The sequence below is a fragment of the Asterias amurensis genome, chromosome 8 (genome assembly GCF_032118995.1).
Source record: "Asterias amurensis chromosome 8, ASM3211899v1".
Classification (NCBI taxonomy): Eukaryota; Metazoa; Echinodermata; class Asteroidea; order Forcipulatida; family Asteriidae; genus Asterias; species Asterias amurensis.
This window is the reverse complement of record NC_092655.1, coordinates 1,311,667-1,339,525: the sequence shown is the minus strand read 5'-3', so window position 1 is coordinate 1,339,525 and position 27,859 is coordinate 1,311,667. Positions and strand designations below refer to the sequence as shown.

Here is a 27,859-nt window from a genome sequence, read left to right as displayed (position 1 = left end):
CGGGGCCATCGATGGATTACGAGGGGTTTAATAAAAGTTTGACTTCGGAGAGTTCCGTCTTAAGTGGTGTTGATAGCTGGAGCCTTGAGGTAGGTTGGAGTCGAAGAGGTTTGCAGAGGAATCGGAGTAATGAACAATAGTCCTTAAAGGATCACGTTGCCTTGGATCGGACGAGTTGGTCAAAACAAAAGCGTTTGTAACCGTTTTTTATAAAATGCATATGGTTGGAAAGATGTTTTAAAAGTAGAATACAATGATCCACACAAGTTTGCCTCGAAATTGCGTGGTTTTCCTTCTACTGTGCGAACTAACATGGTCGGCCATTTATGGGAGTCAAAATTTTGACCCCCAAAAATGGCCGACGTGTTAGTCGACGAGGTAAAAGGAAAACCATGCAATTTCGAGGCATGTTTGTGTGGATCATTGTATTCTACTTTTACAACATCTTTCTACCCATATGCATTTTATAAAAAACGGTTACAAACGCTTTTCAAAAACCAACTCGACCGATCCAAGGCAACGTGTTCCTTTAACCAATCCACCGTCTTTGATCTTCGAGCTAAATTCCAAGACATAGTTCTTAGTGCACAAAGTTTGGAGAATACTATTTGCATATTACTTATTTTAAAACGTTTATTTCACGTTCGATTTCTCGGCAAACTACTTTCCCACCATGACTTCAAGTACACATCCAAAATACCCCTTTCCAAATTTCAGAACGAGTCAATTACTTAACACAAACAATAAATAAAAGACCCGCCCCAGAAAAGAAACTTTAAGAAAAATTCGGCCCCCCGGGAGCCACGAGGTATGAAGTGGCCCCCTAAAAAAGCTAAAGGCAGGTCAAAACTTAGCAATTTCTTGTGAGTAAGGAACTTCGATCTAGACAATTACAAAGGTTGTGGGTTCAAATCCCACCTGAGTAATATGCCTGAGATGTTGTTCACTGGCTGGGGAGTGTCAGTGCTAACACACATCAGTGTGTATTCAGAACTGAGATGCAAAAACCTTAGTTTGATCAAAAGCAAAGTATACCATTGGGTTTTGGAACTAAATTGAATGTTTGTAGATGTATACTAACAAACTTACACCTCACTTTGTAAAAATTAATTTAACAATGGGTAGCGTTTTTAAGATTGCCGAAAATCCGGAGTCAAAATTAGGTCCACGCAGGAGTTTTTTATGCAACACAAGACCACTTTAAGATGTGTGGACTACCAACTCCGGCATGCTGGTTAAGTGTCTTGCTTAGTTCTAAAAAAAAAAAGACACAAGAGTCTCATCCCAGATAGGAACACACACATAGGATGCGTTGCCGCGGTAACGCTCATTATAATTTGGCAAATTGGTCCCCTAACCGAATGGTAGGCTTATTTGTCTCTCCAAAAATGCATCAAATACTGGTGTACGTTTGCTTATGCTTTCAACGCACATTTTTATCACTATAAAATAAAAACATTGTTAAAATTCACTCCAGTCGACTTCTTTGTTTAACCCCAAATCATTAGAAAGAAGGGGGGAAAAATAAGTAATTTTTGTTTTCATTTTGAGAAAATATAATAAGGTGTTGCAAACAACTTACCGATGGTACAAATGGCATAAATGCATCAGAAAGTATTGGCCAGTCGTTTTTGTTTTCATTTTCTGATAAAACAAAAGTGTAAAACAATGGTGGAGAATCCGGGTATCGATCCCGGTACCTCTCACATGCTAAGCGAGCGCTCTACCACTTGAGCTAATCCCCCATGTTAAATATCGTGACTAATGTCTTATCTATAGAATAGAAAAAGGACGTAGAGTTTTTTGCAGTCGTCAAAATATCTTCTAAAGTAAAAATATAAACATTGTAGCTTTAAAAACAAGTACTAATGTAGACAAATTATGTATAAGCTTCTTATAACTTATTTTGTTATACTCTAACTCCTTTATTGTGTAAGACAATGTAAGACTAAAGATGTATTTCAGCTTGTCTGATGAAGATGCGATGTCCAACAAGACTAGTCTTCGTGGTGGTGTTTAGAACTGCCCAACTGTAGTTGGCATTGGTCCCAACTTGAGTTTCCAGTTGGGACGGCCAGAGCTGCCAACAACTAGTCTTGATATAAGACCTTCTCGGGTTGATATGTCCCCACAGGAGGGCGCTGTCACAAAAAACGATCTCACAACACGCGTAGCTCAACGAACGTGAGAGCGGTTATTGAGTGATACCGCCCCCAGCGTTGGATAAATTTTGACAAATCAACACAAGAAGGTCTTTCACCAAGACTAGTTTGGATCTCAGCTATAGTTGGGTCGTCCCAACTGGAACACTCAAGTTGGGACCAGAGTTGGGTGGGATAACTAGAGTTGGGACGGAATACTAGCGGTTCGCTTGAACGCGCACACACCACCCCCCCGGAACCACCCAGCTGCGACGTCAAAAACGACACCGAGGAGAGCACATAAAATGACTGATTTTCCCCCATTCTCTGTTTACAGGATTGCTGTTGTGATTAATTGGAGTTCATTTTGTTTCATTTTCCTAAGCAGAATGTCGTATTCAGCCACAGAAAGTGCCGCTACTGCGTCAGGTAAAAAAGTTGTGTGACCTTTATTTTTTGTTATGCTGTGTGTGTGTCACTGTCACTGTCACTTGTTGTCAGTGTCAGTGAGTGTCACCATCATGACCATGGTCACTACTGATCCAGTGAGGTGTCACTGTCACTGGTGTGTCATGTGTCAGTTAATGGAGGTTGAATGGTTAAACCATGGAGTAAGGATAGAGAAACTCAAACAGATAATAGTAATAGAATTGGAGTTAGTAATTAAAATTATAAAAATAATAGCTGTTGTTAACTTGTTGCAAACTGCTTATTATCATCATGCACTACTAAAACTTCCGAACATAGTATTAGTAGTAAACACAATAGACCTTATGCACATGACGTCATTTCAGTATGGTGCTCTCGCCTTGAGGTCAAAAGGAGGTTGTTCATTGCCCAATCTGCGTTTTGATTGTTTTGTCAACGTTTGACCTCAAATCAAAGATGGCGGCTGGATGAAGTCAATGCATTTATAAGGTCTATTGCAAAAAATAGTTCCGAGAAGTCTCCCTAGCACTCATCATTAGCAGTAGCACTGTCAGAGTCTTTCTCGGCATGGCGGCCACCGGGAGGAGGGTTACGTTATCGCAACTATAGCCTAGGGTAGGGAGACTTCTCAAAAGCTTTGAAAAGTCTTTGCTACTAGCAATGCTAGACTAGAGGTAGAGCTAGGGTCGAAAGGTCGGGCCATTAACTGGGTTTTTTTACATTTTTAATTGAAATGTTTTTTTTGTTAAGTATGGTCACGCAACTAAATCATGCCATTCTACTTTCTCTTTGCGTATTGGGTTATAAACAGAACTGAGGGATTTTCAAACTGAGGAAGGATCGAGAGAGTGGAGATCATCGCAACAACCTTTTGAATGGATGTCTGTTTCGTCAGACCCCCTTAAAACGTTCCAAAAATTTATACTCCTGTTTTTCTTAAATTATGTTGTGCAGATCATCATGTGATGCTGATTAACCAATCAAAGGTTGCTTATGGTGGCATACTCAAAGAGGCAACATCATCTGAAACAGTCAACGCATTTGAAGCTACAGTAATTAAGGTATTGGTTTGGAATTTGGATCCCATGTCACCCCCCCCCCCCCCTTCCCCCAGTCTTGGTTCTAAGACTACGGTGTTCCCACACACACCAACGTTCAGATAAATGGCGATGTTCATTTGTGATGAATAAAAATAGAGGGCTAGTACGACTTGTGTTACATTCCCCACGGACATCCGGGATCTGGGGAACAAAATCACAAAGCGCCCTCTATGTTTATTCATTACAAACGTGTACGGGTTGCGGTATACATTAAGCAGCAACGAGTCTTTTTTACTTGCACCTTGTAAAAAAGCACCCCTGCACCGCTCATGGACAAGTAGTCCCTCGGCTTTTGCCTGTCTTATGGACCCTACCGAGTATCCAAGTAGAAGTAGTAATAATAATTGTTGGTTCTGTGCGTCATGTGCAACACCATGGTCTTAACCAAGACTACCCAGCCCCACCCCCCTCCCCCCAGCCGCTTGATTTTGAGACCTCAAATTCTGAATCTGAGGTCTCGAAATCAAATTTGTGGAAAATTACTTCTATCTCGAATACTACGTTACTTCACAGGGAGCCATTTCTCACTGTGTTTTATACTATCAACCTCTTCCCATTAGTATTACTCGTTACCAAGTAAGGTTTTATGCTAATAGTTATTTTGAGTAGCTACCAACAGTGTCGTTTGCTCTGTCCTTAAATTATGACATTGCATTTTGGCTACAAAGTAACCATAAAGCGTCAACTTGTTGTAAGCGTCAACTTTATGTAACTAGTCCCTGCAGGTGAAATAATTTGTTGTGAATACGTCAAAGATTACTGACAAATGACTGTTTTATTCACAGTCTGTCTTTTTGTTTTATTCCTAGTGTGCAATCCAGTCTGCAATCAAGAGGCACCCAGCTACCATTCCGACGGATTCCAACGGGAAGACTTTAGAGCCGCAGGTCTCAAACTTTCAAAAGCTCGTAAGTTTGTAAAAAATAGCAAGATTATGCAAAGTCATCCTCTAGCATTGTACTTGGTTCGGTGATCCAACCGCTCAGGCAAAAGAATCTGTTTTGAAATTATACTTAAAAAGCATCTGCCTCGGAAGCATGCAACTGCAATATACTCCCTTTTGCACTGCCGGGGCCCATAATCCAACTCCGGGGTGAAGTTAGGTATCTTATAATATCGAAGTCTTATATAGCGCACGTATCTACCAAACAAGGTACTCAAGGCCCTAAGTATATAAAATACAAACTTTCAGAAAGATAGGTTATTGCAGTGATGAATTTGAGACCCAATTAGTTAGCACCTTATAAGGGTTTACAAGGTGCTACGGTGCATTTAGCAGCCACAGCCAGGAACACCGGAGCCAGGAACCCCTTCTCTTTTCGATAAGTGCACTGGGTTCTTTTACATGCATTACACAACACATGGGACCAATGACTTTACGTCCCATCTTGTGTGATCTCAGATGTTCTGGGTAGAGTCTGCCCTGGTGTGTCTGGTATGTTTGGCTGCAGAGCATGCCACATCACTTTGTAAACCAAAACATGGTGCTAGGTAAATAAATGGGTCTAAAGGTGCCCTCAGGTTGACCTTTGTATAGCAACCTCCAGATGAGCAAACCCTGGAACCATTGTGCCAAACACATTCATTCCAAATTGGTTATGGGTGTTCATCGTCTCTTATGTAACCGAACAAAAGCTTCCACGAATCATGTAATGATAGCTAGAGAAATTCAAATTTGTTATGTCCTAATCCCTAAATGACTGGAGGCATTGTCATGATGAACGTTTTAACATTTATTCTTGAACTAATTCATGCTCCAAACTGGAACTAACTCTTGACTTACAAATCTTCTCTTAACATGTAACAACAACTCAACAGTGCTAGCCTAAAGCTTAAAGAGGCATGTGACTTAAAGCGACTACAGTAAAAAATTGAAGTGGTAACTTTTGATCAAGCACATCATTGTACCAGACATTATTCTAATCTAAGTTGCAAATGGCTTATTGCAATCTCATAAACCAATATATAATGATAATTTGTAGTGAATTCCTTCAAGAACAAATAAAGCTTTCTTTGTGCAGAAAAGACGCACGCTTTTGTTCCCTTCTCTCTTTTGAAAACTGCTGAGGCGTAGCTACAATCAGGGGCGCATAGCAAATGCTCGTCCACTTCACCGTCAGCTCTGGTCAGACAAGGTCTTGAATATTAAGACAGTTTTCTTCGCTACTATTTTCTTTAGCCAATGTAGCAGGTTTGGACTTGGCTTGGTGGTGTTTGCCCCTCACAGGGAAGAACCTGCTCATTGGTTAAAGTTGTAAGTAATAAATATAAATTATTATTAACTAGTTATTACCCCGCCTAGGCAGTTGCAGGCATTTTCACATAACTTCGGCCTCGGTTGCAGGCCAATCTAATTTAAATTGTTGGTAACATTATGAACTAACTCTTACCACAAAAAATTAACACACACTTTGTCCTCCGCAGAAACTCCAAGCAACACACGATGGCCAGAACAGAAGTTACTTAGTGGACCGTACACTTGTCAACGGCAAGGAACAATTTCATCGCAGAAGTATCATCTATGGTATAACATATTCTTTCTGTTTATTATGGGACAGCATCGACGACCCAATCAGACACAACTTTGTCATGTCTTTAGACAGAGGGAAGAATATGTTCATGTTCCAGCACACATTCTATCGCATAAGAGATGCTAGTTTTTCAAATGAAAGCAGTCGTAATCATAAAGATTCTAAAATGATAGCAGTGCCCACTTCTCCGGATGAGCTATCTGTTGTGTATGAATTTAATGAAGAGACAAGCTCATCCACAGAGCATGAATGCCCAGAGAGCAAACTTCAGCCAAGATCCGGGGAAAGCAGCGGAGAAAGTCATCTTTACAAACGGTCCCATCAAGGGAGGCACGATGTGAGCATTGTTTCATACAACATCTGGAACTTTAACGGTTTTACCAGGGACATTGTGAGATCGGCCGAGGAGTACGTTGAAAGGATGGCTAGGCTTGGTGCGTTGATTAAGAGTACAATGGCCGATGTTATTGGATTTCAAGAGGTCAGATTTGACGTCAATAGCGGCGGCTCGCTGGGACCATGTCAAGTAGAACAGCTTGCTAACCATCTGCCAGAGTATCAGGTAGTACATCTTTTGCTAAAAAAACTTAAAGGCAGTGGACACTATTGGTAATTACTCAAAATAATTGTTGGCATAAAAGCTTACTTGGTAACAAGTAATGGGGAGAGCTTGATAAAACATTGTGAGATACGGCTCCCTCTGAAGTGATGTAGTTTTCGAGAGTAATTTTCCACTAGTTTGATTTTGAGACCTCAGATTTAGCATCAGAAAGCACCCAACGTCGTGTGACAAGGGTGTTTTTACTTTTGTTGCTGACAACACCTGTGCCCAATTTCATAGACCTGCTTAAAAACAACAGTAGCTAAGCATAACAAAATTATGCTTACCAGAACAGGGTTATCAGCCAAAATACCTTAACACAAACAATTTGTGACTGGTATCCTGCTGATTTCTGTTTAGCAATCTTTTCTGCTTTAAGCAGCTCTGTGAAATTGAGCCCAGAGCTTGGGTCCAGTGACCTACAGGATCGGCCATGACAGAGTACATGTATGAGCCGACAATTAATTAGCTTCCAATGTTGTTTATTTCGCAGTATGTTTACCAGCCTGCCATTGCCTATGAGCACGACAGCCTAGAGAGAAAAGAAGAAGGACTTGCGATCTTCTCACTTCATCCCATCTTGTCACATGACTTTATTCTTCTGAGCAGGTGAGTTTCTTACAATGGTTATTTTTAGAAAGCACATCTTCGGCTCTGACAAGGGCCGTGTCCAAAACAGCGGCTTTTGCCCAAGCTTCAGCTAGATCGATGCGTATTGTAACATTCGTGCCAATCAGCCAGTAGAGGGTGCCAGCACGGCTCCGCGGTGGAGCTAGTTGCTGGTGGCCCCCCCTGCTGGAAGATTGGGAAACCCGCTCGCCTGGAGATGTTTTTCGTTGTCTTGATTTGTGTACTTGTAAAGAACGGACGTCTGGAATAAAACGGTCAGGAATTCAAGCAGAAATACTGGTTTTTAGTGTGTTTCATTGCTCCGTATAGTTGTGGTTATTGACACAGGATTTTCATGTTACAGTACGTCATTATTGAAAAGTAGGCAGACGCACTGATCTAGCTGTAGCTAAAGCGGTTGTCGCCGTTTTGGACATGGCCTTAACGACCAGTCACACAGGCCTTAATAACGAGAACGGCAATGAGATTGTTAACAATGCACGCCCTCGATTGGTTGAATGAGCGTGAGGGTATTCTGCGTGGAGCAATTCAACCAATAGAATGCGTTCTCTTTGCGTCGCTATCGTCTTCAGTATCGCTTCAGTGTGGTTTGGCCTTTAGTAACCATCCGTCAACGGGGGAGTTTTGGTGGCAGCAGACTTACTAGGTAAATACAGGTTACTGGTTATTTGGCTTAACTCAGAACTACCAATAGAAATATACCTGGTTAGTCTGCTGCCACCTAGTGTTCAAAAAGTCTCCAATTGAATTGAACTGAACTGAACATTTGAATCTTTTAGTGTTGCTTTCAATAGACCGATCCATTAAGCTCCGCGCTATTGCGTATTGACCAATCACAACGCAACGAAGGTCCAACAAATAAGGTCCGACATGCATGCGTGTATGCTAGTGACCGTTATAGTTGTGCAGAAAGGCATTGAGTGGCTCACGTGTACTTGCTCATATGTGCGCCATGGGCGGAGCCTAATGGATCGGTCTATTGCAATATCTACTGTTTATTTTTTATGCCTAAACCGTTTTTGTATGTAGGCCTAAACTATTTTTAAATGAATTGTAATTGTTACTGTAATTTGGCCATTGGCATGGAGTGTAAAAACAATTAACTAAACTCTTTGTAAAAAAAAATATTTATTTAATTACATTAAAATACCAAATGACACTCCGGCCTCGTGATGTCAAGTGATCTCTCATAATTTCTTTTTTTTTAAAGCAAGGTGAGAGGATCCCATTCCTGAAGGAAGAAATCTAAAATCAACAATCACAAGATTTTGCCTCCAGTTCTTTATCAACATATTATTTGTTGATTTTTTTCCCCCGTTAGAGACATGAATGATGGTCATGATAGTTCTCATCAGCGAATCTGTCTTCATGCTGCGGTGGACACTCCTTATTTAGGGATCGTAAGTATTGTAATATCTACAGAAATATTCTGAAGAATAATAAGGGAATCAATGTGTGGTAAAGAGGTTTTCATATAGTGGTTTAAACCATACAAGGCCTGGTTCTTGATAATTTTACCGAGACGAAGTCAGGGTAAATTATATAAAGTTGAAAACTGAAAACAACTAGTTGAAAACCGATTCAACACACTTTGATTCCCATTCATAAATACCTTTTCGGTCAAAAAACATCAACACTTTTTGGTCAAAAAGTAAAATAAATGCAAATATTGTAATTGTTCAATGATTTCTTTCAACACAAATATTGTAGTTGTTCAATGATTTCTTTCAACACAACACCCCTCCAGCTTTGAAATGGTAATGCCCTCGGAAAAACAACTCCTTATAAGGGAATGATGTGCACGTCACACATATCGCGTGATGTGGCACAACTGTTTCAGCCAATGCTCTTGACCGATAGAATGAAGAAACTGTCTTATAAGCACAGGTGCAAGCTCGCGTGTCACGCCCATGTTTCAACACTTTTGCACTCATTCTGAATACTATTGGTAATTGTCAAAGACTAGCCTTCACAGTTGGTTTATCTCAACATATGCATAAAACAATAAATTCTTGGAAAATTGCTTCTTTCTCGAAAACTACTTCAGAGGGAGCCGTTTCTCACAATTTTGTATAACCAAACAAACAATTTTGTTAACCTCTCCCCATTACTCCTTACCGAGAAAGGTTTATGCTAATAATTATTTTATGTAAATACTAATAGTGTCCAGAATTTTTTTTTTTGGCGAAAAAAAGGGTCGATGCAACCCTCAGCTTTAGCCAAGATTGAGAGAGTTATCTCTTGAAAGCATTTCGCAACTTATTAAAGGCGTCACAGAGCACTTTTCTATGCTCTTTCTGTGTGTAAATGAGGAAAAGCGTACCAAAGACTGTCTGGAAGTAACCGACGCTGTACAAAGTACTCAATATAACCGGGTCGGGGTTCAGGGTTTTGGGACCAGAAAATACAAGAATGTTGGTCAATGAAATTGGTGTCCATGCGAGAAAGAATGTACTAAAGTGTATGATGAGATAGCGGGTTGCCTTGTGATTGTGATGACGTCGATGCGGGGGACCGGGCTTGGGTTCGTTGTTGTTGTCTCGAAGATGAGCGAGCATCATAGCTTCATCCCTGACGCGAAGCTGTTGTTTACGAGCGATCCGCACCAGTCTTATCATCAATCCAGTCAGCAATGCCATGCATGGGAACGATACAACACTTGCTACTATCACAGAAAACTTATGCTGTGCTGTGTTGGACATTATCTGTTGCTCTGTGATAATCTGACCACAGTCCTTAAAATTCAGCCAGCAAACAACGAAGAAGGCAATGCCCAAGATTGCCACAGTGATCCACATTATCGCAATGGTGACGGCACACACTCTAGTGGTTACTAGACGCAAGTATTGCATGGGGCGCGAGATTTTGTAGTAACGATCAACACTGACGATGACAGAGCTGAAGAAGTAAGCACATATTTGGAGTGTCGTCCAGGAGAATGAGACTGCAACCATAGTTATCGAGTAGGTCCGAGGCTTATCCTCCATTAAGATGAAGCTCAGCAGACATAGCCATCCAGCCGTCAAAATATTGGCAGTGCAAAGACTTGCCAGAAAGTAGTTTGAGACAGAATGGAGGCTTTGACAAACTCCGATCGTGAGAATGACCCACACGTTGATCATGATAATCGGCACTGCACTCACCAACAGTATGATTGATGCTGTTGTGTCTGGCGTCGTAGTCATGGTTTGATTCTGCAGAGTGGCGTTCTGAACGAAATCCATCCCTTGTTGAGGTTGAGGCTTAGCGGAATAAATCAACGAGGAAATTATGTTCTGAATGATGAGTGAAATGTTCCTTGGACTGATTTTGTCCGCGAACGCCTGGAATTAAATCATCTTGATGTAGCGTCGATGTGAAACAGATGAGAACCGTAGAGTACAATGTAGTTTCAGCACCAAGAGGAAAGTGGGGTACCAAGGAAAGTGGGGTACCAGGGAAAAAAAATTCCTACTCGTATTCGCCGACATAACAAGTTCAGATCCATTAGTCTGTGCCTTCATCATGCCCTTCGGCAAAACTGGACTGACAAGTCTATTGCTTTAGCAGTTTCCCTTTATCTAAAATGCATTTATAATTACCCCAGCCCGTCGTCCTTTTTCCTTCAGTGTCAACAAGAAGCCTACCACTTTCCATTAGGGCTCATCTGTAAGAATCATGTTCATGCTCAATTTGAGTTTCTCCCGCCAAGTAAGGTTATATATGCTAATAATTATTTTGAGTAATTACCAATAGTGTCCACTGCCTTTAAATATCGCTCGTAACGAAAGGTAAACAAATAGGGCACTATAATAGCAACTACTGTTTACCAACTCTGTCCTCTACGCTAATGAGTATAGCAAGATAATGGCTTCACCAAAATAGGCACAGAGGCAAAGTAATTGATCTGTCCACTTTATTAGACTGAGCGTATGACAAGATAAATCAGGCTACGCAGAATTAATTTGAGGATGTATAAACGAAGGCGTCACTGTCAGAGCCTTGTGATTTAAAAGCATGGCATAATTTGAAAATTGAGTGCTTTTGGACAGTTTAATTAAAGACTTCTGCTACCTCTATACATGTGGCACTTTCCCAAGGGCTGTTCGGATTTGGAACAGGCTACCAGCGGCTGCAGTCACTTCAACAAATCTGCAAGGGTTCCAGAGAGAAGCACTGCCAACTATAAGAGGGATGGAGCTTCCAATCTCTCTCAGGACAAACTGACACTACCAAAACTGATGAGCACAATATTGACAGCAAAACCACAGAGCACAAATGGATTTCGCAACCCACTCTTTCCAGGACAGCAGTAATGCTTTTCAGAGATGAACAACTCAAGATTCAAGATGTCACGCTTGCCTCATCCAAGTTCTTGTGACGTATAGTTACAGCTTTGGCTACTGTAAACATTGAGCAATGCTTTTCAGAGATAAACAATTCAAGATTCAAGATGTCATGCTTGCCTCATCCAAGTTCTTGTAACTGATATACTGTCTTTGAGCACAAATGGATTTTGCAACCCACTCTTTCCTGGACACCAGCAATGCTTTTCAGAGATGAACAATTCAAGATTCAAGATGTCACGCTTGCCTCATCCAAGTTCTTGTGACGTATAGTTACAGCTTTGGCTACTGTAAACATTGAGCAATGCTTTTCAGAGATAAACAATTCAAGATTCAAGATGTCATGCTTGCCTCATCCAAGTTCTTGTAACTGATATACTGTCTTTGAGCACAAATGGATTTTGCAACCCACTCTTTCCTGGACACCAGCAATGCTTTTCAGAGATGAACAATTCAAGATTCAAGATGTCACGCTTGCCTCATCCAAGTTCTTGTGACGTATAGTTACAGCTTTGGCTACTGTAAACATTGAGCAATGCTTTTCAGAGATAAACAATTCAAGATTCAAGATGTCACGCATGCCTCATCCAAGTTCTTGTGACGTATAGTTAAAGCTCCGACGACTGTAAACTTTTGGTGTTTCTGAGGTGCCATTTGAGATGGAAGGATGACTTTATGATGGTGTGAACCATTTTTAGGATATGGATTGTTCCTAAACCTGATGGGAAATCAGCCCTGGCTATTCTGCAGCCGCTTTCACAAAACGCTAGGATCAATCCTATCTCGAGTTGGGACGAGTAACCCGTACTAACTTAGGATGAGTTCAATGCGTCCTACGTATTTTAACACAGAACTGTAGTCCTTAATCCTAAGATTAATCCACAGTTAGGAAGAGTTTGGTGAAATCGACGGCTGCCGTTTGGTATCTCTAACCACATGTGACTGAAGATCAAAGAATCAATGGAGTCACCATTTTATGGAAGGGATTGTTCGACAAACTTTCTTCAAACTACAAAAGCACACCTGGCTGCTCTCAACTGACAACCTCGGAGATTAAAAGACGAGACTTTGATTTGAAGTGTCCAGCAACCATGGAGAACTCAAATGCAAATTACTTTGTTTCGAACATGTTCACAGCTCTTATAATTGTGGGCTCACTAACGACCCCGATTTACTTATTTATCATACTCTCAGTGCTGCTCAACCATCATCTACACAGCATCTCCAACGGTTTCCTGTGCAATTTATGCATAACGGAACTAATCATGAGTTTTATTCATGTGATACTTTCCCCGATTGTCACTACACATCCGGAATTAACTGTTAGCGAGTTTGGAATAATGATCTGCCAATGGGTTTTATTGTACAGCAGTTTTTGTCTGAACTCCGTCGTGCTTTCAGTAGATCGCTACTTTAAAGTCTCTTATCCCATGCACTATATCCGTTTGATGACGCGCAGGAAAGCTGCCACTGTCGTTGCGGCTTGCTGGATTTTTTCACTATCATTTGGCGGAGTGATGGGTGCAGTTACACAGTCAAGCTTGGAGGCTGGTAACTTAACATTCATATCTATTGAGGAATTAATATCACACGAAACGTATCAACTCACTATGGTGGTAGTATCCGATGCCATAGCCGTTCCATCTATCATAGTAATGACTGTGCTTTCTACTTTGCTTGTGCGTATCGCACGGAAACATCAGCGGAAAATACATGATGAACAAAAGCTGCTTGCGCACATTGAAAACCTCAAACTCCAGGAGCAAAACAGAAGACGGCCAGTCCCAATCCACAGCAACACTGACTCGGTACCTACATCTAAAGTAAGCCAAACTAAAACCAACAAAGACCAGGGAGCTATGTTTTCAGATGAAGATGGTCATCATCATCAAAAGAGAAATGAACCACAACTTTGTACAGAACAGCAGCAGTCACAGCAGCAGCAACAACAACAACAACAACAACAACATGAGCAGCACCAACAAAAACAACATGAGCAGCACCAACAACAACAACAGCACCAACAACAGCAACAACAACTTCAACAACACCAACAACAACAACAACAGCAACAACAACTTCAACAACACCAACAACACCAACAACAACAACAGCAACAACAACTTCAACAACAACAACAACAACAACAACAACAACAACAACAACAACAACAACAACAACAACAACAACAACAACAACAACAACAACAACAACAACAACAACAACAACAACAACAACAACAACAACAACAACAACAACAACAACAACAACAACAACAACAACAACAACAACAACAACAACAACAACAACAACAACAACAACAACAACAACAACAACAACAACAACAACAACAACAACAACAACAACAACAACAACAACAACAACAACAACAACTTCAACAACACCAACAACACCAACAACAACAACAGCAACAACAACTTCAACAACACCAACAACAACACCACCACCACCAGCAACGACAACAACATCAACACCAACAAGAGCAGCACCAACTTCAACAGCAGCAGCAGGAAGTAGGGCAGCCTGCTGAACAGCCAACCAAACGGCTGCGACATCCTGACAGAGAAAAGGAGCTGCAGAAGGAAACGCCGCAGCAAAATCAACAGCAGGTTCAGTTGCAGCAGCAACAACGAGTGCAGCTGCAGCAGCACCAAGAGGGACGCGAACAAAATCAACATCAAGACCGTAAGCAGTTGTGTGCACCCCCACTAGGACGGAGACATTACGCACAGCACAGTAAAAGTAACTGCTTCTTCATTGTTCACTTCTTAACCCTAACAGCAGCTTGGCTGCCAATAAACATCATCTTAAACGTCCTTTACTTCACCAGATCTGCTGCTACTAACAACATCACTTATGTACACTTGACCATTTTTACTTTGGTAGCGTCGTGTCAAATGATTGTCGGGACTTTATTTCTGACGTACACGCAGTTTGAACACCGTCAAGTGTTGCTTAAAATCTACACCAAACTTTGCAGACGGAACTGATTACAAGCTCTGGTGTTTCTGTTTAGGAGAGTGTGGGTTTGAATCCCAGTCGTGACACTTTTGTCCTTGACCAAGATACTTAACCATTTCGCTTCTCTCCACCCAGGTGTAAATGGGTACCTGTGAGGGCAGAGATGGTTTATGTGAATGCTTAGCGCAAAGCGCGGTAACTCTCTCACTGACTGTATACTCCCCAGGGAGCTGAGATGGTTTAAGGAACAATTTAAGGCCCAGTGACCAGAGGTAAAAATTTTGTGGCATAAGCGTCACTGCGTGACAGACCTGAGTACTATATAAGAAGCCACAATTATTATTATCATCATTATTTCTTAAACGCACTACAGTATATTTCTTGAATTCTCAAGGGCCTTTCTCAAGTATCTAAAAGCACACAAATGTGAGCAACAAGTGTGTTTTTTCTTTCATTATTCTCTTGTAACTTCGATGGCCAGTTGAGGCTAAATTTTCATAGATTTGTTATTTTATGCACATGTTGGGAGACACCAAGTGAGAGCCTGTGACAGTTACCAATGAAACATGTTCAGTGCCTTTAAAGTGTCTGTATACAACTATCAGTAATTTTATACAACTACTTTAATACAGGGTTAAAACAATCAAATGGTTCAAAAAAGCAACGGTATACTTTTCCTTTAAAGGCGGTGGACACTATTGGTAATTACCCAAAATAATTATCAGCATAAAACCTCAACTGGTAACGAGTAATGGGGAGAGGATGATAACATAAAACATTGTGAGAAACGGCTCCCTCTGAAGTGACGTAGTTATCAAGAAAGAAGTAATTTTCCACGAGTTTGATTTCGAGACCTCAAGTTTAGAAGTTGAGGTCTCGAAATCAAGCATCTGAAAGCACACAACTTCGTGTGACAAGGGTGTTTTTTCTTTCATATAGTTATCTCACAACTCCGACGACCAATCAAGCTCAAATTTGTACAGGTTTGTTATTTTAGGCATATGAGAAGACTGGTCTTTGACAATTACTAATAGTTTCCTGTCTCTAATCTCAATCTGAGCTCTTTGTTATGAATTAGCCCCAGGCATCATCATTTGTGAATACGGTACTAGGCAATTATAAAGATATTATGCGTACGCCCATAATTTGTATTGGCATTGACGTTCTCGTTATTACATCCTTAATTAGTGTTGCTTATTAGCCTCGCTCCTTTTGTCATTTGTATTGGCATTGACGTTCTCGTTATTACATCCTTAATTAGTGTTGCTTATTAGCCTCGCTGATTTTGTCATACGCCCAGTCTAATAAAAGCTGATGTTGTTATTAAATTGCTCGTCTCGTATTAGCGTAGAGAATACAGTTGGTAAACAGTTGTGACGGTGATTATACTTTATTGTTAACTTGTCATTTACAATTATATTTGATGAGGTTGGTGCAGCTCTAGACTGTCAGTGTTTAATTTATCGCACAAACAATGAAATACGTTATACGCCACAGAAGACCCCTGCAGTGCAACAATCGTTCTGCAATACATGGCTCTTTGACAGTTTTGATAATGGCGCCCTCTGCTGCTTGGTTAATAAAAAACAGTTGAAGCTGCGTAAACAAATCAAGAAATGATTTTGCTTTTATGCTCTTTGGGGGTGTCGTCTGAGAATAAATCCTGTAATGTACAATGTTTATAACACATAGCTTCAATTTCACAATGGAGATGTCAGTCTGAAAGAGTTATGTATTAGCTTGATAGATGTTGATTTTTGCATCGAGGATAAAGAATACTAACTTGGTTGTACCCCAACTGCCTCTAGCTGCCAGGCAATCCAATGAGATGGTTAGTCTGAAAGAGTGGGTGCGTTTGTTTAGCTTCCCTGGGTCTATCCCGCGGTGCTCACTCGGGTGAGCCCCTGACAAGAGCTAAACGAACGACCACTCACAGCTTTCGTAGTGATGTCGTTTACCTGGGGCCTGCCCCCAAGTGACTCACTCCACAAGCAGGGCACTTGGGGGCTGACCTGGGTAAGCCCCTGGAATGACGTCAAAAGCTATTCAAACGCACCGGGGCAGACCGTGGATGACCCAGGGAAGCTAAACGAGCGCACCCACAATAGTTATGTATAGCTTCATAGATGTTGATTTTTGCATCAATGATAAAGAATATTAATTTGGATTTACCCTTACTTGCGTCTAGCTACTGGGCGATCTCGGTGGTCTAGTTGGTAAGACACTGCTCTAGAATTGCAAAGGTTGTGGGTCCGAGTCTCACCCGAGGAATATGCCTGTGATTTGTTTTTCACAGGACTCGGGAAAGTACTGAGTATACAGTGCGAACACACATTGGTGTTAGGGTAAAACCAAATTAATAAGTAGGGTTTCGAACCCATGACCTTTGCCATGCTAGAGTAGATGTCTTACCACTAAACCACCTAGCTAGCCCAATGTAGCCCAATACAATTTTCTACCTTTGCCCAGGTAGTAGTCAAAAAGCAGGACAGTTCTTTTCAGAACTGAGAAGTCTCCAGAACAATCCGGAAAATATACTCAGCATTATTAAAATATATAGCAAGACAGTGAGTTCTGTAAAGAACAAACTCTACCTGGCAAGTAGATACACACATGGTGTTACCACAAACCAAATATATATATTGATACCTCACCATGCAATGCCTCAAAACACATATTGCATTCAAGTTTGTTATCAAAAGTGTTGACATTTCTTTTCGACAGGTGCATGTGTTTGTGACTCATTTATCCCTGAGCAAGGCGGCCAGAGATAGGAGTGTGGTGGAGATCTGGAAGTTCATGTCTCGGTTCAATGGCCCTGCTGTTCTTCTTGGGGATCTGAACGCAGAACCGCAAAGTAACTGCATAAGGTAATAAGAAAGTTTTAGATATATGTACCATTTGTTAATAAGGTGGTTGAGTTTTTGAGTTTTTGTGAGGTGTCGTGGCCGAGTGGATAAGAGCACCGAGCTCAAGCTCTGATCTGTTCAGCAGAGTGTGGGTTTGAATCCCGGTCGTGACGTTTGTGTCCCTGAGTAAGACACTTAACTTTAATTGCTTCTCTCCACCCAGGGGTAAATGGGTACCTGTGAGGGCAGAGATGGTTCATGTGATTGGTTTAGCTGAGTAGCGCATACATTGCGCACAGGCTGTAATGATTTAAGACCCAGTGACCATGGGTAATAATGTCGGAAGCGCTTTGAGACGACGCTCGGGTGTGATAAGCGCTATATAAAAACGGTCTATTATTATTATTATATTGTTGAAAATCTGGAGCAGTTATGTCCACGCTGGATAAATAATCTGCAATTGGAATTACCAATCTCAGGAATGTTACTATCGTAACTCTTCTCAGATTCAGATTTTAGGGGATAAAACGTGATATCTATTTCCATAACTGCAAAGTGTGACATTTCTCAAGATGCACTGTCTCAGAGCAATTTGAGAGGTTTTTAATTTGTTCGTCTCCGATCACGCTGAGATTGAACAAGCAGCTTCAGAACACACATGTTCCTTTGTACACAATTGATCTTGTGACAATCTGAGAGGTTTGAATACCATCCAAAGTTGCTGTACTTCTTACCAAGTAAGTTTTTAAACCACAGTGTTTTTTATCTTTACCATTCCTGTATACTACAGATATTTTATTGTGTGTTTTTATTTTGACTTCAGGTTTCTTCGTGGGGAGGTGGAGATAGACAATGTCAAGACGACAAGGTTACAAGATGCTTGGCTGATAAACAACAAAGAACCAAGGCAAGTTGAATAGCCCACGGCCCAATTTCAAAACAATCTTGCTTAGCAAAAAAAAGGTTACCAGCCATGCTGTGAAGTGGAATCTTCTGCTAAACAGCTTTGTGAAACTGGAATCCTCGGGGGCAAATGGCACCCTCGGCTTGCTTGGGTGCAATAGACCGATCCATTAAGCTCCGCCCCATTGCGTATTGACAAATCACAACGCAACGAAGGTCCAACAAATAAGGTCCTACATGTGTGGGCGTATCCTGTCGCGCGCGGCAGAGTTGTGCAGAAAGGCATTGGATAGCCCCACATGTTCTTGCTCACACGTGCGTCGTGGGCGGAGCCTACTGGATCGGTCTGTTGGCCCCCTTGGGCTTACAAAACACCATTGACCGTGTCCGTCGTGCAACAATTTTACACTGGATCCCTACTCATTTTTTGCTTAGCAGAGAATTTGTTAGCAATATTCAGTTCTTAAGCAGCTCTACGAAAACTGGCCCAGCTTTTCCAACAAAGGCAAGTGTGAGATACAATGTTTTTGTGTATACTATCCTGACGATCACTAGAGCAAGCTAGTCGAAACGTTGAGACCAATTCAGAACTGACTCCGCGGCAGTACAGTTAATTACGATCTTATAAGCTAAAGTAAAAGTCCAGTCTATTTTCTATACCATCCGCCCTGGTAATAGTTAAAAAGCAGGACAGTTCTTTTCAGAACTGAGAAGTCTCCCGAACCTCCGATTATCTACTCCGCGGCAATAGAATAAAGCAAACAGTTCTCTAAGAACAAACTCTACCTGGCAAGTAGATACACACATGGTGTTACCGCAAGCCCCCAAAAAAAATACATTTATACTATTAGAGTCGCAAACTTCATAAACATCAGAGTGTTTCTTCCAAACCATTCGGAGGTTGTCTTTGAGTTTTTCAGAGTTGGAAAGAGCACCCAAAACATTTTCCCAAAACAGTGCCCCCTAGGTGTCTGGGTTTACTACCTGTTCCTTCATCCTCAGATATTTTCCTCATCCTGCAGGGTTGGCCGCAAGGTGTATGCCAAGAACGAAGCCAGAGATACTGGACTGACCTTCAACACACTCCATGAAAATCTTGTCAAAAGGGTAAATATCTCCTCATGTTTTGAAAGTTTTTTTAAGAGGGTCTACATGGTCCTATTCTGGCGTGGTGCACTAATTTATATAGTCGTTTTTAAGAGTGGGAAACAAATTAATCTAACCTCTCGCTTAAATGTAAATGGTCAAAGGTCAAAGATCGACACAACGTCTTTGGATTTCATTAACTAATGGTTCTGTGGAGCATTTTAAAGAGGATGTTTTTGCATCTGTCAAAACGTCAAATTCAATGCCGGTGTGGCAGGAGATTCTGTCCTCCCATATGGCCAATTGTGTACAAACTTCTTTCAAGAGCGCCCTCTTTTGAGTCATTCTCCCAAGGCGTTGTTAATTTCTCGTTTGGTAGACAGAATCTCCGGCAGATAGAATTCCCTGAGACACCCATTCTGTTTGAATACCATCAAAAGTCAGGCATGAACTACACATGTCCTTTACCCTTTACACCAATGTACAGAACTATATAATGTGACCCCATTAGATGTTAGGATTGACAAAATTGATTTTGGGTTGAATAAAGAAAAATTGACAAGAGCGGGATTTGAACCAATGACCTCCGGTTTAACGTGCCGGCGCTGTACCAACTGAGCCATCTAGCCCTATGTTGGCGGTCTCCCTATTTTGTCAATAACTTTGTTCGGGGGATGCCAGTCAGAAGCCATTCAACCGCAAACTGCCGTGTAGCCAGGGATCACACCCTGATATTAGAGACTTGTAATTTTAGAGACTTGTAATTTTCCCCCACCCTTTCATTAGGACTTTACCTTTTAGAAAATGAGTGCATCACAAAACGAATTGGAGAACTCCTTTGATTTATGCGACTCATGTCGTAAAAGCTCTTAGCATGGAGGAATTCTCCTCGATAACAAATGTTTTTTTTTTGTCTTTCAGATTGATTATGTATTCGTTAGGCTACCTGAGGATATGCAAATGACTAGCATCTCATTGGTCGATGATGGGAAACGGGGGAATATGGCAGCGTCTGATCACCTTGGACTGAAAGTGTCAATAGAGGGGGTATGACTTCTTTGAATAATAGCTTAGGGGTCAAACTTGAGGTCAGTCACCTGAAGACGTTTAAACAAATCTCTTAAAGTTAAGAATTTATTAGAGTTTAAAAAAATTATATTTTTGTATCAGAACGACGTAACACAGGAGGAATCTTTGAATGCTTTGAATTTTTTAACCAAAGTGCAAGCTTTTTTATATTGCTTTTACTTTTTATAGTATGTGTATGGGGAAATAGAATGCAGTATTCATTGTAAGTAATACACAAGGGGAAACTGGGGTGGATTTCACAAAGAGTTGAGACTAGCCTTATCGCGAGATAGGACAAGTTACTCATCTCAACTTAGGATTAGCCACACAATTTGTATATCTCCTAGGACTAATCCTAAGTCAGGACTAGTCTTAACTCTTTGTGAAATCGACCCCAGAATGTGTAAAATTTCAAAACATTTGGGATTAGCAAAACAAGTTGTTTAGATTTGATATTTGAAGAAGAAAAAAATGCCTCCCCTTGAGGTGATCCCTCTGTTGCCGCTTTCCAAGTTGTATTGTAAACTTAGTTGTGATCCCTGGCTTTATTGGACAGCAAGTTAAGGGCGTGGCGTCAACGAAAACGATAACGATCACGACACAAAGAGAATGCATTCTATTGGTTGAATTGCGTGATGCAGAATACGCACACGCTCATTCAACCAATGGAATGCATTCACTTTGCGTCCTTATTGTTATCGTTATCGTTAGCTGCAGTGGGACCGGGCCTTTACAGGTTAAATGGCTTCGGACTGGCACCATGAACAAAGATATTATAAGTTATCACACAAGCGCGAGTGAAATACGGAAAAATATAGCGCTTCTGCATCCTATATGGGACACAGACGCGCTATATTTTCCGTATTTCCACGAGCATGCGTGTGATAACGTGTTTATCTTCAAGCAAACTTGGCGCGTGACATAGAACACACAACACGCATGGTAGTGATATTAGCCGTGCAATATAGGTTTTTATCACCACTCCATTCTGCCAATCTGATTGGAGGATTAGCGCGTACTTGAAGATAACAAAAAATGGAGAGACTACCAACAAAGGGCTTGATAACTCAGTTGGTATAGTGTCGACGGTAATCCGGAGGTCGTTGGTTCAAGTCCCACTTTTGTAAGCTTGTCTTTGTTCAACCCCAAATTATTTATTTTTGATAAAATGTTAAACTATGCAAGGGTAGCTCAGTACTTAGGTTCTTCAGAGGAGCTGTTTTTAAGTCGGGTTCAGTTTTGCGATGCAATGATCCGACCAGTCTCGAACCTCACTTAAAAATTGGTGTGATATGTCACTCCAGTTTAAATTTGAAACGGCACATCATTGGATCTCAAAAACAAATCTGTAAATTTCACAGTCCACACAGGATTTCAGGCCTGATACTTCATGGAGGCAACGAAGGCGATAGCCTCTGTTCCCCACGGTCATTGCCCTGGGGCCCTTGAAATGCTCCAGTAGAAATTTGCAATTTCCTCATAGGGTGCCCTTTACCAAGAAGAAAATGCCTTGGTGCCCTTGCCCTTTCAAAAACGAAGCATACAGCCCTGGAATTTGTTTGTTTTCTATAAGGTCAAAATCAAGGCCGTTCCGATCGAAGATCATGGGTGTTCAGAAATCAACTAAAACTTATCCAGACAAAAATGTACAGCCCGCACTTTTGAAATTTGATGTAATTTGATTATTTTAATTTTTGTTTTTTAACAATTTTCGCATCGGTGGCATTTTTAATGAGAGGTTAGAGACATGTGTTTCCCCCAACTTTCATGTCATGAGGACTCTTTTTTATCGGAAAACAAGGGCATCACACAATTGAAGTTGGCTTTAGAGCTCCTCTTTGACCATAAAAACTAAAGTATTCAAATTTACAATAAAGTACTTTTAAATTCACTGAAATATAATGTTGACTTGCGGGTGTACATGTACAGGGTTTCTTGATTTTACAAATGATGTGCCTTTCGGGTGAAATATAGCTTGTGGTAAAAATTATTTTTGTATGAACAGTTTCATGTGGATGAAAGAAATATGAAGTCATTGGAAACATAACTTTGAGATTCTTCTTCGTCTTAGTTTATTGGTTTTGCATTATTTACAACTCACTATTTCTTTGTACGTACATGTAGTTTAAATTATACTAAAACACTAAATCTTGTAATTGGTTTAGATAACCACATGATAGGTGGAGGGCAAAGGGTAACACCTCTCCATACTCCAGAATTACTTAAATATTTCCATTCTCTACTTAAAGCCATTATACACTTTCGGCACAGAAAAAAAAAGTTCACAGATTTACAAATTTACAGAAGGTAATGGTGAAAGACTTCTCTTGAAATATTATTCCATTAAATGCTTCATTTTTCGAGAAAACATTAAAACAATTACCAATTCTCCTTGTCGAGAATTACAGATTTATTTTAAACACATGTCATGACACATGAATCATGCAGAAACAAGGGTGGTTTTTCCCCGTTATTTCCTCACGACTCCGATGACCGATTGAGCCTAATTTTCACAGGTTTGTTATTTTTTATATCAGTTATGACAGTGTGGGCCTTTGGCCAATATTGTTTACCGAAAGTGTCCAATGGCTTTAAAATCAATATGACAAAATTTGACAAAACTTTTACGAGATCGTTGTTTTTTTGATGGAACCTCGAGGAACAAACAAAGCAATAATTTAAATGGATACTTTATATGTAATATCTTTTTCAGTGACAGGGTTCTCCCCAGTGTTTTTGTAAGTATTCTAGTCATAGACTTGAAACCAGGTACTTGAATAATGACTGTGCAATCTGGGGCATTCTGAATGGGTTTTCAACTATCTTGTGAATTTTCTGTAAATTTGATCTGAATTAAAAGAATTTTGCTCTTTTAAAATGCCTTATTGTCTTATTGGCCACAATGGGCCATATTTTACACTGTGTGAGGCAGAGATGCCAAGTCACGAGGCCAGCTATGCGTGAGATTTTTCAAAGCTGACCACCAGGCCCCCCCCCAGTCAGTCATTCATAACAGGGAGTTCGGGATCATACAATAACAGTCCTCTGCTGTCCACTTTCTCAAGTTAAGTTCCCATTTGACGTAGCATCTTGAAAATCCTTCTGTTAGGATAGCATTAACCCGAACCACAATTTGCTCAATCACCGAATGATGCTGTACATACTACACTCAACCGTGGAAAAGTTTGGCATATGGTGGAAAACGTTCTCTTGTGTGGGTGCATACACCTTGATCTGTCTCATGTGGGTATCTCGACCGTTCTGATGATTAGACAACGCTGCGATCTGAATCATAAAAGTCCTGACTGGCTTGCCCTCGGAGTCAGTAAGGGGAATCCTAATCCAACCAGTGGGCTGCCCCAGCTCAAGTAGCTCGATCTCTTGAAGATCGTGGAAGTTATTCCCAATCCGAATGGAGATTTTATTGGGCGTGTAGCTCTCGTCGGATTTGTAGTCTGCGTAGATGGCGATGCTGTGAACTGTCGTCTTGCGGCGGAATTGGATGTTGACGAGGTGAGGCTGGGTGCCGTCAGACTGCCAGTAAGTTTCTGTAATTTCAAATGACAAGAAATAGCAGAGTCAAATGAAGGCTTCTCTCTTATATCGGGTGGGGGGGGGGGTGAACAAATTGACAGGAGCAGGATTCGAACAGCAACCTCTTGATTAACAGGCGGACTTAGTTGCAATAACGTAAGTCTCCTCACGGCCGACGGGAGGAGGGTTACGTCATCGCAATTATCCCTTTCTGCCTCTGTCTGTTTCCCCTAGACAATTTGTTGGAGTTTGCCCCCCACATCTTAAACTAAACTAAAACTTACTGCTTTGTCATCTCCCCATTGGGTTCTTGGCTATAGCCCTGTATCGTGATTTAAATCATTTTCTGAGAGTCCTTGGCTTCACAACCAGAATTAATAAATAAAATGAAAACAATTTGAACTGGGCTCTTCCAGAGTTCTGTAACTCAGAATACTTACCAACAGAGTTATCCCTGAGTTGGTTGACCCCAAATCCAGGTTTACATGAAGATAACGACCACACTGCTTGGTCACCAATCTCTCGGAGTTTGGTCTTACTGTCATCTTGTTCGTCTGGTTTGTTTGTACTGGTGGCTGAGCTTGACGCACTCGCTGCATTTGGAGGAGTAGTCATTCTGAAACAAACGGACAATACAAAATGTTGTCAGTACCATGATGGTACTAGGCTAGGTAAGGTAACATGTATTAAAATTAACTTTCATAAGAAGGTTTTGGCATACGACGCCACCACTTTTTCACTCATTTCTACAAAAAGGGATATCTCATTGAGGTAAATTAGATACAATATTATTTCATACTGAATGAAAAAATGGTGGCGCCATGTACGGAAACTTTTCCAAACTTTTTGGTATTTGGAACTGTTGAGATACATACTTGTAATGATGTTGGTAAAAACCGCTAAAACTAAAAGAATGGATCTCCACTTTCTGATAGTGATAAGTTCGCTTACACTACAGTGCAAAACACAAATTGCGTGATGTTTGACTTTCCCATATAGAAATGGAAGTAATTATGTTAAATTTTTATCTTTCTAACAAACAAATAAGATAGAATTCCAAATGTTGACAGCCCAGAGAAATAGTGAAGCCGAGGTTGTATGGGAAGTTTGACTTGGCAGTTTTTGTTATTCTTGTTTACATTACACTTACACTTACAGAATTTAAAATGAAATTGAAATGGTGATAACTGACCGCCTGCGCAGTCACTGTACACCGGACCATATATGATATATAACCATAATAGCATTTGCTCTATATATATAGTATAACAATGCATTCACCACTCTAGTAGTTCATGTAGTTATTAGGATGCTGTACTCGAATTTTGACATCTGCGGTGTAGCACAGACCACTGAACTGCTGAACAGAACATAACTTGATGAAAACACTCAAACTGCGAGGCCCAGCCAGTAGAAACTGGGGCGCTGCACTCATTATAATTTCATATTCTGACAAAGAAAATACTTACCTTATCAACTAGTCCAGTTAGTATAGTAGTATAGTAGTATCATGGAAGAAGGAAATTTAAGGGAATGCTTGGCACCGACAGTAGGCCTTAGTTCCGTATTTTTTTTTTTAGAATCACCGCTCTCTACACTGCTGGACATACAACATACACACAATGCATTGAATTACGCGTAAACTGTGTAAGAGACGTCTGGGTGTCATGCGCAGTCTATTGCCGTTTTCGAAACTGCGGCTTCAGGCTCCGACATAGGCCCTTTACGAAACAACGGCTTCAGCTTTAGATTCGGCTTCGGGCTCCGTCCACTCGCCTGAAGCTGGCCCTAGAGGGCGCGCGGAGCCGAAGCCGTGGACTCGAAAAGGGCCTCTGACTGTGCTCAACACATAAGCCTGTAATGCTTAGCACATAATAGATTTGCTAAGCAGAAACAGATACATGAATACACAAACTCATGAAAGAAATAATGGTTACTTATAAATAATTGTTAAATAATTTAAAAAATAATGGTTGTTTTTAAATACTTGTTATTTATGCGCGGCGATTTATTATTTAAAAAAAATATATGTATATTATTTTGTTTTTTGGGGGGAGGGGGTTGTGGGTTGGGGGCAGCTGCTTTTGGTATTGGTGACTTCTTCTTGACTGCGACAACCTTATATGTAGGGAAATTTTTGTTGACACAAAAACCTCCCAAAAGAGGTCTCCCATATAATAAAGTCACTATCAAAACAAGTCCCCCCCCCCAAAAAAAAAAAAAAAAAAATTAAAAAACGAAAAAAAAGGGGTCGCCGCATATTATAAACCTCGATGCCGCCTACCATCCCCTTTGGGAATTTTCTTTTGCCGGGGGGGGGGGGGGGTAGTATAGTTTTTGTGTGCATTTTTTAGTTTAAAAAGGTTTGCAAAACACATCCATCAGTGCCCAAGTGACCCCAGCATAAAAAGTCTCGTCATTTATCATGACGAAATGAACAAGTGTGCAAATTCTGTTGCATACAAATAAGAAAGAAAAAATAAACTCGAGACATTTTGGGGAAACTACCGATTTTTGACAAAAGAAAACAATTGAAACACCAAAACAACGAACCGTCAATGTACTCTCTTGGGCCTAATTGTACAATTATAATAATTGTACACTAGTGTGAACTTGGAGATGTAACGATTTGTTTCAAGTTTCATTCAAATCGCCAAAATAAGTCCAAAAACCAGCCAGGTCCAGTGATTATTTCCTCCATTCATATAACCGTCACCTCACTCTCATTGTTATGCAAATTACAGTGTTTCGCGCAAGGCTTCAAATTCCTATATGACTTGATCCTTTGTACGGCATGGGGGCTTTGGAGCGGCTAGTCCCCTAGTACTTGGACAGTCACCACCCCTTGCTGCAGGATGGCTGTACCTCTCGGATTTTCGATTTGGAACCTGCACTTTCTTGGTGAACTTTACCGTCTCACTTTTGTTTTTGTCAACGACATCTTGCTCAAGATAAACTGTTTACCTGGAATTTACCCCAAACCACAAACTTTGCTCTGAATCGGAATAATAACCGGAAGATATTTGCAAGGAGTTGGGATGGACAACACCTTCTTGGTCTGGTGCTTCGACCCGGGAGCGAGAAAGGTCATCCCCAAGACTTGAGGCGGACGCCTTGCCGAGTGCTCTTCAGTGTGCCCGGTTTCGGCAAAGAAGAATCACGGGACATTATGGAACTGTTTCGTGAGTTACAGAATGAAGGAACAATTATATTTTGTGCTGATAACTTTCAAGTGACTTAAACTATGAAACAGGAGTTTATTATCTATGGATGTGTGGAATGGTTGTGGGTGTTTTGACCAGTTATCAAGACGTACATTGGAGTCACCAAAGGATTAAGGTAAGAAAAGCTTGACAATATCCGACCTCCACTTCTCCACTTTACTTTGGCATTATTGCAATGATTCCTGCCGTTATACTACGAAATAAATTGTCAACATAAACCACAAGGCACCTCCGAACAAAGGTATTGGCAAAATAGGAGGACCGCCAACCATGGCTAGATAGCTCAGTTGGTAGAGCGCTGGCACGTTAATCCGGAGGTCGTTGGTCGAGTCCCACTCTAGTACTTTTCTTTGTTCAACCCCAATTTGTTTTATATATTTTTTACAAAGCAACATAAAACTCTCCCTTATGATTAATGTGCGCGTGTCTTGAAAAGAACCGGCGGTTAATTAGAAA

The 27,859-nt window shown here is 40.9% G+C and overlaps 3 protein-coding genes and 1 non-coding gene across 5 annotated transcripts in view; 2 read left to right on the top strand and 2 right to left on the bottom strand.

The window, feature by feature from the left end:
* The first annotated feature begins 25 nt into the window (after nucleotides 1–25).
* LOC139940915 (uncharacterized) lies at nucleotides 26–22,557 on the top strand. Of its 2 annotated transcripts, none has more exons than XM_071937310.1 (10): nucleotides 26–89; nucleotides 3,525–3,631; nucleotides 4,480–4,578; nucleotides 6,095–6,763; nucleotides 7,296–7,411; nucleotides 8,754–8,832; nucleotides 17,464–17,609; nucleotides 18,412–18,495; nucleotides 19,514–19,598; nucleotides 20,499–22,557. In XM_071937310.1, the coding sequence occupies exons 2-10, from the start codon at nucleotides 3,536–3,538 to the stop codon at nucleotides 20,628–20,630; spliced, it is 1,506 nt and encodes a 501-aa protein (XP_071793411.1). In that variant the 5' UTR covers nucleotides 26–89; nucleotides 3,525–3,535; the 3' UTR covers nucleotides 20,631–22,557. The 2 variants fall into 2 exon arrangements, with proteins under 2 accessions (XP_071793411.1, XP_071793410.1); XM_071937309.1 differs by lacking the exon at nucleotides 26–89 and adding an exon at nucleotides 2,377–2,570.
* Trnaa-agc (transfer RNA alanine (anticodon AGC)) lies at nucleotides 1,673–1,745 on the bottom strand. The gene has a single exon. It is a non-coding gene; the product is annotated as a tRNA-Ala (tRNA).
* A 136-nt stretch (nucleotides 22,558–22,693) lies between the features above and the next one.
* LOC139940916 (anaphase-promoting complex subunit 10-like) lies at nucleotides 22,694–25,767 on the bottom strand. The gene is made up of 3 exons (XM_071937311.1): nucleotides 25,649–25,767; nucleotides 24,620–24,795; nucleotides 22,694–24,193 (listed from the first exon to the last, which is right to left on the bottom strand). The coding sequence occupies exons 2-3, from the start codon at nucleotides 24,792–24,794 to the stop codon at nucleotides 23,787–23,789; spliced, it is 582 nt and encodes a 193-aa protein (XP_071793412.1). The 5' UTR covers nucleotide 24,795; nucleotides 25,649–25,767; the 3' UTR covers nucleotides 22,694–23,786.
* Nucleotides 25,768–27,011: 1,244 nt separating this feature from the next.
* Nucleotides 27,012–27,859, top strand: part of LOC139940724 (delta-1-pyrroline-5-carboxylate synthase-like) — a 33,477-nt gene continuing 32,629 nt past the window's right edge. Inside the window, exon 1 of the mRNA XM_071937089.1 lies at nucleotides 27,012–27,518. The gene's annotated coding sequence lies outside the window, so the exon portion shown is untranslated. The remainder of the gene's footprint in view (nucleotides 27,519–27,859) is intronic.

Coding starts and splice junctions, on each gene's coding strand:
- LOC139940915 (XM_071937309.1), top strand. CDS start 2,447: ATGACTGATTTTCCCCCATTCTCTGTTTACAGGATTGCTGTTGTGATT. Junction 6,764..7,295: donor ACCATCTGCCAGAGTATCAG/GTAGTACATCTT, acceptor TTTATTTCGCAG/TATGTTTACCAGCCTGCCAT. Junction 7,412..8,753: donor GACTTTATTCTTCTGAGCAG/GTGAGTTTCTTA, acceptor TTCCCCCGTTAG/AGACATGAATGATGGTCATG.
- LOC139940916 (XM_071937311.1), bottom strand. CDS start 24,794: ATGACTACTCCTCCAAATGCAGCGAGTGCGTCAAGCTCAGCCACCAGT. Junction 24,194..24,619: donor ACTCAGGGATAACTCTGTTG/GTAAGTATTCTG, acceptor TTGAAATTACAG/AAACTTACTGGCAGTCTGAC.